This window comes from Coffea arabica, chromosome 11c (genome assembly GCF_036785885.1).
Source record: "Coffea arabica cultivar ET-39 chromosome 11c, Coffea Arabica ET-39 HiFi, whole genome shotgun sequence".
NCBI lineage: Eukaryota > Viridiplantae > Streptophyta > Magnoliopsida > Gentianales > Rubiaceae > Coffea > Coffea arabica.
The window spans coordinates 12164640-12178529 of record NC_092330.1 but is presented as its reverse complement, the minus strand read 5'-3'; the positions used below and the strand labels follow the sequence as shown (position 1 = coordinate 12178529).

General features: G+C 34.8%; 1 protein-coding gene across 1 annotated transcript; it reads left to right on the top strand.

Moving 5' to 3' along the window:
- Nucleotides 1-2865: 2865 nt before the first annotated feature.
- LOC113703208 (uncharacterized) lies at nt 2866-7719 on the top strand. Its single transcript, XM_072071224.1, has 6 exons — nt 2866-3181; nt 4598-4808; nt 4912-5754; nt 5905-6010; nt 6697-6899; nt 7210-7719. Exons 3-6 carry the CDS (start codon nt 4997-4999, stop codon nt 7475-7477), a joined length of 1335 nt encoding a protein of 444 aa, XP_071927325.1. The 5' UTR covers nt 2866-3181; nt 4598-4808; nt 4912-4996; the 3' UTR covers nt 7478-7719.
- Nucleotides 7720-13890: the final 6171 nt, after the last annotated feature.

Genomic DNA, 13890 nt, shown 5'->3' with positions numbered 1-13890 from the left:
GTCAACGTTAATTTCATATCTTAAATATTGCATATCATTTGCATAATTTGAACTTATTACAAATTTTGTATACAACATCTATCCTTTGTCTAATTCCAAAATATTTTTTAAGTAGTTATTCATTAATAATCTTTATAAATAAATTTTTTGAGTTTCTTAAAAGTTTAATGATAGTACATTCCCTAGTTTGTGCCCTAGAAAAGCTTTTACAACTTATTCATTCCATTCTAGTATTTGGTATGCAAATTTTGTGTAGGAAAGGCCTTTGTTCCAAAGAAGCCTATTCCAACTTTTTTTTTTTTTTTTTTTTTTGGAATCACATTCCTCACAAAATCTAGGAAAAACTTATTCTCACTGTATCGAGGAAACATCTAAGTTGTAGCAAGAAGTATCTAAATTCCAGGGGTCAAGTTTACCTTTTCATACATCTCTATTTTCTATATAAGTGTCATCTAAATTGTAGCAAGAAATATCTAAATTGTAGGGATCAAGTTTACCCTTTTTATACGTCATTTTATTTTTTATATACGTGTTAAATGTTAGGTTACCTGTGAGTTAATAACATTGTTACTTTTTAGTCATAAATAATTCTAATTCTATAAATTAATGACATTTTTCCTCTTTTTACTATCAAATAATATATTTAATTACACATTTTAACATCATTTTATTTATAAAATTGGATTATGTGATGACACTGTCAACTTAGAAGTAATAAGTGCCAATTCATACACACTCTAACAAATAAAGAAGAAAAAAATTGCTACTAAACCATTTGTTAAGTCACAAATGTACCTGAGGGGGAGGGATGGATTGAGTGATTCGAGAGTAGGAAATGTAAGTGAGAGGTATTGGCTTTGAACCCTCCCAGTTTCACTATTAAAAAATAGTTATAAATATACATTTTTTGTTTATAAATAGAAGCATATCAAGGGAACATAGGAATTTATATGTATGCAATTTGAATATTCAGTTTGGGTAAATTAGTATTCAACTATTGCAATTTTATGTTATTAAAAAATTATTATTATTATTATTATGGATTAATCTTCTATACATTGACAGTGTATATACTTTCACTATTAGATGCATGATACATAATTCGAATTTTAATTTGAAACTCAAATTTTGCACATGTGTCGTATATTCTACCGTGATAGTGTATATAAGATTTACTCTATTATTATTAAGCTATATGTTTCTAAATTATTAAGTTATTTTTATCCAACTATTGCTAGTGTCAAACAAAATGAGAGAAGAAATGTTTTATGTCATAGTTAGGGCAATTAAGTCAACATAATAGTTTTCGTCATTCCATTTTATATTCTCAATATGATTCTACTAGATGTTGGAAAAGAAATGCACATTTCATTCTGACTTCAGTTACCTAACACTGGAATGATAACTTGTTTCCTGCCCAATTTGGTAGAAAAAGAATTTTGGGTAGCAAGGCCTTTCCATTCTGGATTATTCTTACATATGAAATGGGTATATTAGTATAAAGTATTTAATAGTATTGTATAATGCCAAATGGTCCTGTACCATTGAAGGAGAATGAAACTAGTTGCAAATAGAAAAATAAGTTTGTGTTGAAAACTTTTGGCTTTCATAGTTTATAGCTATTTTGAAGACTAAGCAGACGTCTATCTTTATTGAAATGTCTCTTGACAATTTCAAAAAGAGTTGCTCATGGCGTATAATTAGCTATTTACCATATGCCCTCAGCACAAGGCAATTTTTGGTGCTACACTGATTACTTTTCAATGATATTGACTAATTTTACTTTTTCAATGATACTGACTTCATTAAAAATTTTAGCTGTTTTCAACTAAGATGAACTTTTGGAAATGCTCCGTAATTAGTGATTTGTTGGATATGAAAATGGACAATGTTTTCCTTCTCACTCGCAAAATTGTAAAGCATTCGATCAATTAAAGAATGATAAAAACCTCAGATGCCGGTTTTTGAGATTTACTCGGGATTTAGGTTTGTAAAGTCGCAAAAGTCTTACAAAAGGTTTTGACAAAAAAGACAATCGTCTGGACCGAGGTTAGTGGGGTCTCTTTAGGTCTTAGTAGCAGCTGCCCCCCTTAGGTGGTTATCCCACATCGGGGTTGGAAGGAGATTTGGGTGGGTTTATAAGTCTCTTGAGGAATCTCAAGAGTTGCCGGCTTTTGAGATTTACTCGGGATTTAGATTTGTAAAGTTATAAAAGTCTTACGAAAGGTTTTGACAAAAAAGAATGATAAAAACGATGTCTAACGTGCTTCAAATGAACATACACATTAAAAGCGGTCTCACTATAAAATTGAAAAAGTGAAATTAGATTGGCAATGTGTTGAAATGTGAATTGGAACAAAAGAAGTATACGTTAAATTAATATTTGATCTGAATCTTTTGCAATTACCAGTTTCAATTGCAGTATGTAATAAATTAATATAACGATTACAAACACTATAACAAAAAACACGTAAATATATACTAAAAAAAAGGAGTGTAAAAGCACGATGACTTTAGTCACTCCTTAAAATTTATATTTCCTAATAAATTCATTGTAAAATGTATATGTCAACATTTGATCCAAATATTTCGTAATTATTAGTTTCATTTGCACTATAAAACAATATAAACACTATAAAAAGCATGTAAACACTAAAGAAAAAGGTGTAAAAACGTAATTAATTTAATCATTTGTAAACACTAAAGTCCCCCGTAGAGCGTAGTATATCTAAATTGTAAGTTGAATGTACATTATGCGGAGTAACAAATTCGAATCGGTCCAAGAATATATACTTAGGAATATACTTTATACTAAATTGGAAAACTTTAGCATAATTAGCACGGTGATGCCGGGGCACGGCATGGAATAAAAAATGAAATACCGCCCAAACATCACAACTCACGGACCATACCAAAAAAGGTGGAAAACAGGGAAGAACTAACACCAACACGTTTCTTCTCCTCCTCCCACTTTTCTGTTTTCCCGTATTCAAGGACTTCATCCTTCATTCAAGTCTCCTCTAACTCTTCACCACCGCCTCCCAACCCACCCGAAAAAAAAATAAAGAGGAAAAAACCCACTTCTTTTCTTCTTTTCTGCGTAGATATAGAAGTTAGTAATTGGCGGTAGATTGTTGAAGGGAGAAGAAAGCGAGGAGCTTTTTTCTCAAAGAATTCCAAGGTTAGTTTTCTATTTCACTGCTTGTCATTCATGTCATTGCCCCTTTTTCTTTTTTTTTTTCTCCTTCTAGTAATAGAATTCAAGAATTCAAGACGCCCCACATCCAAATATGCTTGAATCTATAAAAGGACGATTTGGGTTTTGATTTTTAATGAAATTCATAATAAAAAAATTTGGATTGGGGTTTTTCCGGCACTGGAGATTGGGAAGGCATGTGGGTTGCTTCCTTCTATCATTTTTTTGGGCGGGTTTTGGCGGCGTGAGAGAGCGTTTGGAAGATTGAGGGAGGTTAAAACTGTCTTTTTACACATCAAGGAGGAAAAGAGTTGAACACGCTGTCTTTTGTCCTCGGTTGGTAAGTTGCGTCATTTTTCTCCTTTTTTTTTAGATCCCCTATTTTCATTTTTCTTGCTATTCTATTTTACTTTTAGAGCAATGGATATTATATTGTCAGTCGTTCAACTGATTTTAGATTCTATTTTGGAAAAATAAAATTTTAATGATTTCGTTTGATTTTGTATCTTGAAATTGGATTTTGTTGCAGGTAAAGAAAAAGTTTTAAATATAGTCAAAATCAGGTTTTGTTGCTATGATCGATTCCTTTTTTTTTTGTTGTAAACTCTACCCAAAAAAAAAAAAGGACAATAATTTTGAAAAGAATATTCTCCCATAAGCAAAACCCATGGCAAAATCCATTTTCATAAATGACTTGGATCGTATTCTTTATATCGCGTCGTAGCCACGAGCTTCTTGAGGCAACCATTTTTGTGCAATCTTCTAATTTGTTCAAGAATTCTTTTTTTTTTTTTTATAGACAGAATAAACACACTCACAATTAAATTAGAAACGTTCAGAAATCATCGTCAAATTGAATCAAGACGGCAAACTCAATCGGCAAATTGGGTTCAAGAATTCTTGATTTACCAATTTTTAATGGACAATTCAGTCTTTTCAACCAAAAAAGGTCAATGACATAATTGAACGCGCCTCACGTCCACCACAGCAGGGAAGAAGGAAACTAGGAAAGGCTTCACGTGATTAATACAGAGGTCGTCATATGTAGCTTTTCTTTAAAAAAATTGCGATCATGTTTGGGTTATAATTTTTTGAAATTTTTAAAATAAAATATAAAAATTTAATATATATAAAATAAAAAAGTGACCGGCTTTTTCACCACCCAATCTAAACCCAACTGGCCTAACCTCAAACTATCTCCTCCCATGACCCGTCCCTCCCCAAAATCCCATGAAATATATGGATACCTTTTTATTTTTTCTTTTATTAGAAAAGATTATCATCCACGTGTCACCTTCCTGTTAGCTGTTCAACCAGATCCTTTATTGTAACTAACTTATTGATTTATTTAAATTTTTTTTTTTTTTTTTATATAAACTTTGATGTTTTCCTCCTTTGCAGGACGCGTCTAAGAAGAAGAAAGAAAGGCTTTTTGACTGTTCAAACAAATTCTTATTCTTGATCTGGTCGGTAGCTGGCTGGCTGGCTGGCTGGCTGCTGATCATATATAGTTTGAAGCAAAATTTGGATTGGTCGGGCTGTCAATAGATTCTTTACATTGACAGCCCGATTTTCTATTTCTTGAAGGCGATACCCCACCAAATTCAAACAGGTAAAAATCAGTTGTATTCCTTCAAACATTTTACATCACTTTGTTTCACGTTTCTCTCGTGCATATTTGGCACGTTTTAAAGAAACCAATGGTTTTCTTGTAGGTGGAATTGTGAAATTGAAATTTGACTGGAGTTGTTTGCTGTGTATTTGAACGAGACATTGTGAAACTTGAAAGCCATCAATACTATGGGTACCTTGTCTGGGAACCTTCAAAGGCCGATAATTGCAGCCTCTGCTGTTTGCATAGCTTCTATTTCATCTGATTTTCGTGAAAAATTTTGGCCGAATAAATCATCAGAAACATGTTCTTCCTCAGAACAATCGAGTTCGTCTTCGTCTTTGTTATCTGTTTCGATAGATGCACAAAAATCATCTTGGGTGTCTAAGGTATCAGTGTCAAAGCTTGCTAACTTGGCATTTGCGACAAGAATTCGTGTTCCCGTGCCTGACATATATAGCCGCATACCTGTCTCAAGTTCTTGTTCTTTTCCTGGATGGTTATATTCGTCTGTAGCCTCGTCCCCTGCTTTAATTAACTCGTATCAATCGGCTGAGTTGGCGAAAGCCGCCAAGCCGGCTTCTTACGTGTATGATGTGAATTCCTCACCATCAGAGGTATTGTATAGATGGCATTTGCCAGAGCCAAAGGCTGTTGATGTATCTGGTAGTTCTGATTGTTCATCAGTAAAATCTAGGACAGTGGTGGTTTTGCTTGGGTGGTTAGGTGCAAAGCAGAAGCATCTGAATAGATATGCAGAGTGGTACACCTCGAGAGGTTTTCATGCCATTACGTTTACATTCCCAATGTCCGAGATTCTAAGCTATCAAGTTGGAGGAAAAGCTGAGCAAGATATAGAATTGCTTGTTAACCATTTGGCTGATTGGTTGGAAGAGGATGGGAAGAACTTGGTATTTCACACTTTCAGCAATACAGGGTGGTTGACGTAAGAATACTTTAGCTGACCACTAGTACACTTGCCTCCCAATCCACAACCAACCCCCCCCCCCCCCCCACCCCACCAAAAATAAAAGCGGAACCTGATAAAATCTGGAAGTGAACATTTTGTGTAACTCAGTTAAAAATTGCCTTGCAGATATGGTGTTGTCTTGGAGAAGCTTCAGAGAAGTGATCCAAACTTAATGGGAAGGATTAAGGGCTGTATTGTGGATTCTGCTCCTGTTGCAGCTCCTGATCCACAGGTATTGTTGTCTAGGAAGTTACTATGCCTTTTTCGGTGGAGTGATTATTGAGATTTGAAATGTTATGTTGGTGGTGGTAAAGTAAGACTGGATGATCCAAAATACGTACTTTTGACTACTTGAAACTGATATTCCAGTATGCTTAGTTGGCTTTGGTGATGATGTCAATCTTCATACTTGCAGTTTGTCAGTATCATGAGTGGAGCTATAAGCTAGTAATTTCTGTATAAAAGAGTATTTGACTTTTATTTTGCAGTTCCATATATGAGTTTATTTGTTATTGTTTAGATATCTCGATCCATGTGCTAAATTTGCCAGCAAATGGTAATATTTGAAACTGGAGCATGCATTTTTTTGTCTTTATTTTCTCGAGTGCATCATTGTTGTTTCCTCCCATGTTGATTTTATTAGTTACAAAAAAATTTTGTCAGAAAAGCTCTCAGTTAAGTTGATTACAGATCTTGTATATCCTTCCAGGGTCCCTCTTCAGATCATAATAGGTTTCTAACTCCTGGGGGATAGGAGAGGTGGAGCAATGAAGTTCTACATATCATTCTGAAACTTTATTATATGTTTTGGGGTAAAGGAAGGGGGATCAGTGTGGTTTTTGTTCTGTACAACTCTTTCTTTCGTTGTTTTTGGATATTGATTTTGATGTCATTCTTTCGTGTTTGTATGTCTATTAGGTCTGGGCTTCTGGATTCTCTGCAGCTTTTCTGAAAAAGAATAGTGTTGCAACAAAAGGTGCAACGAGTGAGCAAAGTGCAAATATGTCAAAAACAAACAAAACTATTGTGGGAGAAACCAAGCCGGAGTTGACTGAAACTGCACTCTTAGTGGTCCTCAAGAAGTTTTTTGAGGTGGTTTTGAATCTTCCTACAGTAAATAGGTGAGGGATCCATTTTCGTTAGTGTTGTTGATGCTTATTTTGGCATGGTCTTGCAAGTTCCTATCCTTATTGATTGAAATATGCAAAATACATTATCGCCAATGTTGAACATGGTTGAATGAGTTCCAAGTGATTTTTGTTTAAGAATACTGCATTGGTTAGTTTCCTTGATTTTACAGTAATCTTTATTTTCATGTTGGTATGAATAACATCTTTTGGCCTTTGTCATACTTTACTCCTACAATAATCAATAGATAAAGGCTACTCCTGCACTTCTTACTCACGCGATTTTCATGTTACCAAATTGTAGGAGGTTGTCTGATGTTCTTAGTTTGTTGACATCACAACAACCTAGCTGTCCACAGCTATATATTTACAGCTCAGCAGATAGAGTCATTCCTGCCGGATCGGTTGAATCCTTTATTGATGGCCAGCGGAAGAATGGGCGCAAGGTCAGAGCCTGCAACTTCATTTCCACACCCCATGTCGACCATTTCCGGAATGACCCAAAATTGTATTCTTCTCAGCTCACACAGTTTTTAGATGATTGTGTGCTGACTTGCTGCAGAAATTCTTGAATAGATTACTAACCAGTCTAACTCATTCTTTTCTTTGATTTCCTTATTCTTTTGTTTTTGTCTCCAATTTTTCCATACGCACATGACTTGCTCATTGATGTAGAGATTCAATTATTGCTCTTTTTTTTTAACCTTTCTCCCCTTTTGACCTCAATTATTATCTGTACTCAACTTGGAAAGAGACAGTTATTCAATTGTAGAAATTTTCGATGTATTTAAACTACTTGACATTGCCATCTTCATATTACTGCTTCCATCAAATTTCCTTGCACTTTCGAAGTTCTCTATTTTGGCATCTTATAGTCCCTGTCCACACAATTGTACCTGTTAATTGATTATGCTCGTCACATAGGCTTGTCACATGGAAAGTGGAAAAAACAGCCATTCCTGCTAATCCCCTTGCCCTGAGGTTAGACATAGCAATTTGGCAGGTTGGTAAAGGATTTAAGGATTTTCATTTAAATGGATTTGGGAAAAACTTGCATATACCTGGTCCACCAGCAAGTTTTTTACTTGAAGCCAAAAAGCCTTAAAAGTTCTAAATTATCTTTGCTGCTGCTTCATTCTGGAGAGAGGGAGAAAAAGAAAAGACCCCCTGGGGAAGAGGGGGAAAATATGAGACTTTTTGAGGGAGTTGAAGTAGGTAAAACAATACTAATTATGAAATTGACTAACAATATTGCCAAAGCCCAAGGGGGCGTTTTTGTATTTGGCTCTAGTTTGCAGTCAGATGAATGAACCACCAAACTATAGATTAAATTGTTATGTGGTTGGATCATATTGGATTAACTCAGATTTATGAGGCAAATATGATCCCAACATATTATTTCATAAATAATACTCTATCGCACGCATTTACACACACAAAATGATTTTTTACTACACATAAACATATATTCACCTACTAAAATACTTCCACACATATAAACATACTCATTTCTTAAGTTTCTTAGATGGAAAAACATCATTTTCATAGACACATACACATAAAAACACACATTAACATACTTTCACACATACAAACACTAATTTTTAAACTGCTTGAATATACACAACTCCTTGACAAACACACACTAACATTCACACATACAAACACTAATTTTTAAATTGCATGGGTAGACATACCTCCTTGGCAAGATGCACTGCTTCTTTTTTTTTTTTTTCCACACATACAAACACTAATTTTTAAACTACTTGGATAGACACAACTCCTTGGCAAACACACACTAACATAATTTCACACATATAACCACTAATTTTTAAACTTCTTGGATAGACACAACTCCTTGGCAAGGTGTACTACTATTTTTTTTAAAATTACCATAAAGTTAAAAGCATGTTTATAATTCACTTGTTAAAAAGATATTTAAAGCTTCTTTTTTATAGGTATGTCCTTTTTATATAGCAAATTTATTTCAAAGATGAAACAAAAACATTTTTTCCGTAATTGGTGAATGGATATAAATACAAAGAAAGTCATTTTAAGTATAACGAGTTGCTCAATTTATAAACTAAACAGGGGCCGGTGGAAAGGAACAGATTTCCTTTTCCATGTTATTTCTTTGAAGAAAAGTGTAAGAACCTTTAATAAACTGGTCACTATAAACATCAGATAACATGTCTTTTAAGGCTAGAAGCGCAACAGATTTGAGATAGTATGAAGCATAAATTAATTACAAGGCATGTTCACCCTATTAAGTAAGCATACCTAGTCTAAGAATCTAATCATCAACAAACCAGTGGACGCTCGCAAAGTTGAAACGGTTTGAACTGTTCTAATAAACCTTTAAGCAAAAAACTTTGTAGTAAGTTCACAAGAAAAACTGCCTAACATCACCTGGCAAGGAAGCCAAAGGGATACATATGCATGGTCTTCCGCCTAGAGGCTCGCAATTCAGCTGCAAGATCAGTACTCAAGGTGTGTCACAGTGGTCCAAATTTTAATAGCCATTCAAGTTGCTAACTCAAAGGTCAGTGGCAAGCTAAGCCAAAAAGTGCGGGACTATCATAATTTCCCTTGATTCAAGGTGGATAAGTGCAACTCTTTTTTCAGCCTCACTGTCACTCTCATGGTTGACAAATCTGATTAAACTTCTTGTTCAAGCCCACTATAAATTTCTACTATCTTGAACGCTAGGAAAGCTGCATAAGTAGTACCTGCAGACAAACATTATTAATCTGGACAGCCTTTTTGAACCTACAAATGCAAGAGATTGGCACACCCACGCTTGAGAAAAGAAAAGAAAACTCTGGTATTAACCTAATAACGTTAGTTCCATATGTTGTATGTTATGGATCAATTGAGGTCCCTTCAGAAAACTAATCATTTTTTACAAAATATTTAAATTCACAGCTTTGTTTTACGGATTCCATAAACTTCCAAATCCCAAAAAATAACAAAGGAAAAACAAACATCAATAAATGGACCGAAAGAGCCATGCAGGAGAAAGGGAGGTAGGAAAGTGGAAAAAAAGGAAAAAGCAATGGCCAGCTTTTCATGATACATCTCATGATTAGGGATGATGCTGAACCATATAACTCGACTTGAGATTGTGAGTTACTTGATCAATAGGTCGACTCGAGCTTGCTTTGATTGAACTCAATCTTGAGTTTGAGCAACTTGTTTGAGGTTACGGGTCGAACTCGAGTTCCAAATTCTTGTACTCGAAGTTTCGACAAGTCTAATCGAGCTTTTTATCATACACACACACACACACACACACACATATATATATATATATATATATATGTATATTAATTTTTTATATCTATTATTGTGAAATGTCAAGTATATCCTTTATTTAAATTATATGTAAAATATTAATTTTTAATAGGTGAGCTCAAATAGACTCGATTGAGTTTGATTGGACTCGATTAGATTTAATTAAACTCGAACTCGAGTTTAAGTTTGAGTAAGGTAAACTAACATCGAGCTCGAGCTCGACTTTTAAAATATCGATGAATTCGAGCTCAATTATTTTACCTTGAGTTAGTTTGAGTAGTGCACTACTCGAATTTAACTCAACCTGAATGTGATCAACCATTGCTAATCCAGTAGGCTATTCCTCATTACGAGCATGACTGGCCAAATGGTACAGTAAATTGGACGTGCAACTCACATTATTTGCTAAGTATTTCTTACCACATGTTTGGCACACGGCTTTCTATCTACCATTCTCTTTAGGCTTTAACCTATGAAAATGATGCCAAAGTGCCAAAAAGGATCTCTTATGTGTCTCCATATTACTCCCATGACTGCAATGATAGAAATCATCGTCAATATTGCAAGCAACCGATGCATTAAGCCATAGAAAATACGACAAACAAATTATTATGATGAATCATATAATAAAAAAAAATCATCTTTATTGAACATCCATATGATTTTAAAACACATTTCTATAATTCACGCAAAGAATGATAGATTTTTAGCTATTTTTCATAACTAAAACATATATTCCAGTCATATGATTATGGCATTCAGATTTGATTGTCCCAAGCTGTAGGGATTATGGCATGCAGATTTGCTTGCCCGGAGTTGTTTCCAAGGAAACAAGTAGTAGAGAATTATTGACATGAACTCCATCTTTTGTGGCCTAAAGATGCCGAGACAGATCTTAGAACATTGCATTGTAAATACAGGATCTTTTTAATCAACTTTCTTGGCTGATTCTTGATATTATTTTTGTCGCTGTTCCTCAATAATTACGTGTATTGAAAAGCAATAACACTCAAATTTAAAATTAATTATCCTTAAGCTTGACAATCAAATTTTATCTTTGTCTTCCCATGACCTATTTGGCATTTCATCGTATTGACTCGCTTAAATGTCATAATTAAACTGCAAGTTGATTTGCCAACTTATATTACGCCATAATCATAGTCTTTGGTTTGACTACATTGTAACATGCATAGGGTGACTAAACTAAACCTGATCATAGGTCAAAACTTTTTTGTATACCTATAAAAATGTCATTTATCTCCAAGTTTTTACAGGCAAGACCACAAGTATAATTACGCTAAAGAAGATGTGACGACCCCACCTTCCCCTAAGGTGTACCCAAGAGTTTGGCGGTCTGTAACGACCCCACCTCCCCCTAGGGCGTACCCCAGGGTTTAGCGGACCCCCTGCCCAGCTCTCGCCAGGACTCACTCACTTATCTCAAATAAAATAAGTTATAATCCCAAGAGTAAATGAAATAACAGTTCCAAGTTTAGAACGTACATTTACATTCATTTCTATCCCAAACATTCATACAATCCCAAAAATAACAAAAGATATGAGTTCCAGATGCATTCAACTCTAATCGAGCACTAGCGCAAGTGAAATCGTAAAATTTCAAAAACTAGATTATGCTAGCCTGTACCAATCTCACGCCCTCGCTCATACCCCTTGTAAGAAAAACAAATCTAATAGGGTGAGTTAAAGTTTAGTGAGGTTTCAAGTAGTAAGTTGACCATTATTTAAAAGTGAAAGTATCAAAGTAGCAAAGTAGCGAACATAACAAGTCAAGAAAATGAGCAATAACACTTCGTATGCCCAATCATTAAGTATTCAACATTTCAAGTAAAAGGATATAGTTGCTTTTGCAAACTAACTCCACTATAGCTTGATCAAGTAGTAGCTGACACTCCGTCAACTTTCAAGTAAGATAACTAGTCCAGTAGTACACCACTTAACTCCAATCTCCATCCACCAATCAAACCCCTTACTAGATCTGAACTCCCTAATAAACACTGGTGGTAATACTCGAGTATACCGATTAGTCGAGAAGATAACATTCTACTCGACAAAACTAGAGACCCAGGGTTCGTTACCTAATCGACCAAGCCCTTGCCGGCTCGACTTGAGTAACTAGCCACAGGGTTTCTGGAATTCCAGACAGTATTCAAGTTATATGCATGTATATCAGGTCAATTGTAACCAATGAACAAGAATGTATCACTTTAGGGTAAGTGCGATAAAGTACACTCTTGCCCGTCCAAACCAATCAAATAACATCCGACCACGTTGGTAAAGCATTTAAATCAAGTATCAAGTTCAATAATGTATTTGGAAACACTCACCAAAGATTTAGTGCTTCTTAGGATCACGCTCAGGTGCAACTCTTTGTTTGGAGTCCAAATCTGAGATAAAATATCATTTAAGAGTTTGAAATCAATTAGGGTTTGAAACTTAGGAGTTTCGCTTAGAGAAAATCAAGTAAATGAAACTCGTTTAGTAGTTTTCATGTTAATTATCCTCTAGAAAATTCATGCTCGCTCGTTTAGTTTTGGTAAGGAAGCGAGTAAAACTTTTAAGTCGCAAAGTGGTCTAAAAGATGAGGAAAACATATTTCGAATGGTCGTTACTTTCGCCTTTTAAAGGGTACGAGTTTTGGCCACAATTCAGCTCATATACCTCTACTAATGGTAAATTCACTACCATAGACAATCCAAATTCACTTCGACCTCAAATCGTCACTCAAGTTTCAAGTTTACTCGCTTATCCTTTGAGCAAAAAGTTGGGCAGCATGCCCTTGTATTTATCCATTTTCCCATCCAAGTACAACTTGGATTCACAAGCCAACAAATCTCCACTCTAACCACAAGTGATAACCAACAACATATATCTATTCAAGGCCTCTAAACGAACTAAACAAACCAAATAATAACTTATCACCATGGATATCAAAGCTGGAAACCAGTTTAGAGAAGAAATTATAAGTGGTAGATTTGTCATCCTTCGGTGTTTTGGTCATAACTGTAGCTAGGTATATCGGATCGAGGTAAATTTTATGGCATTTCGAAACTAAGACATAGACCTACATTTCCTATGAAAACATTGACACCTGGTTCTGGCATTTTCAGGGTAAAAAATGGATGGTCAGAAGCACATGAAAAACAGGTCAGGAAAATTAGAGTTTTTGCGCAGTCAAGAGTGCTCTAGCCAAATCATATGCTAAAATGATCCAATTGATCTGAAATTTTGCAGGTAGAAAGTTAACTCAAATCCGTATAATTGTCATGTTTTTTTCAAAAGCTGATTCAGTCTAAAACATGGAGAAATTCGCAGCCAAAATTGATTCCAAAAATAGGGCAAAACTAACATTCACCACCAAATGCTGGAAATGCAACTTTCAACTATAAAAAGTAGTAAACATGCCACTAATCACTTCACGAGTTCCATTTCCAAGTTCAATAACAACATTTGCTAGATAAACATCAATAATCAAAGCTGGAAAATACAAACCCCAGCTGAAAATTTCACTACACACCAAAAACTAAAAAATCATCCGTCAAGTGCCAAGATTGAAAGCTTCTATAGCATTTTTAGCTGGATTAAGGTAAAGACAAGAGGTGGATGAACTTATACCTTCCCAAAGCCTTCTTGTAAGTGAGGAATCAATCACTTTCTCCTAAGATTTTCACCA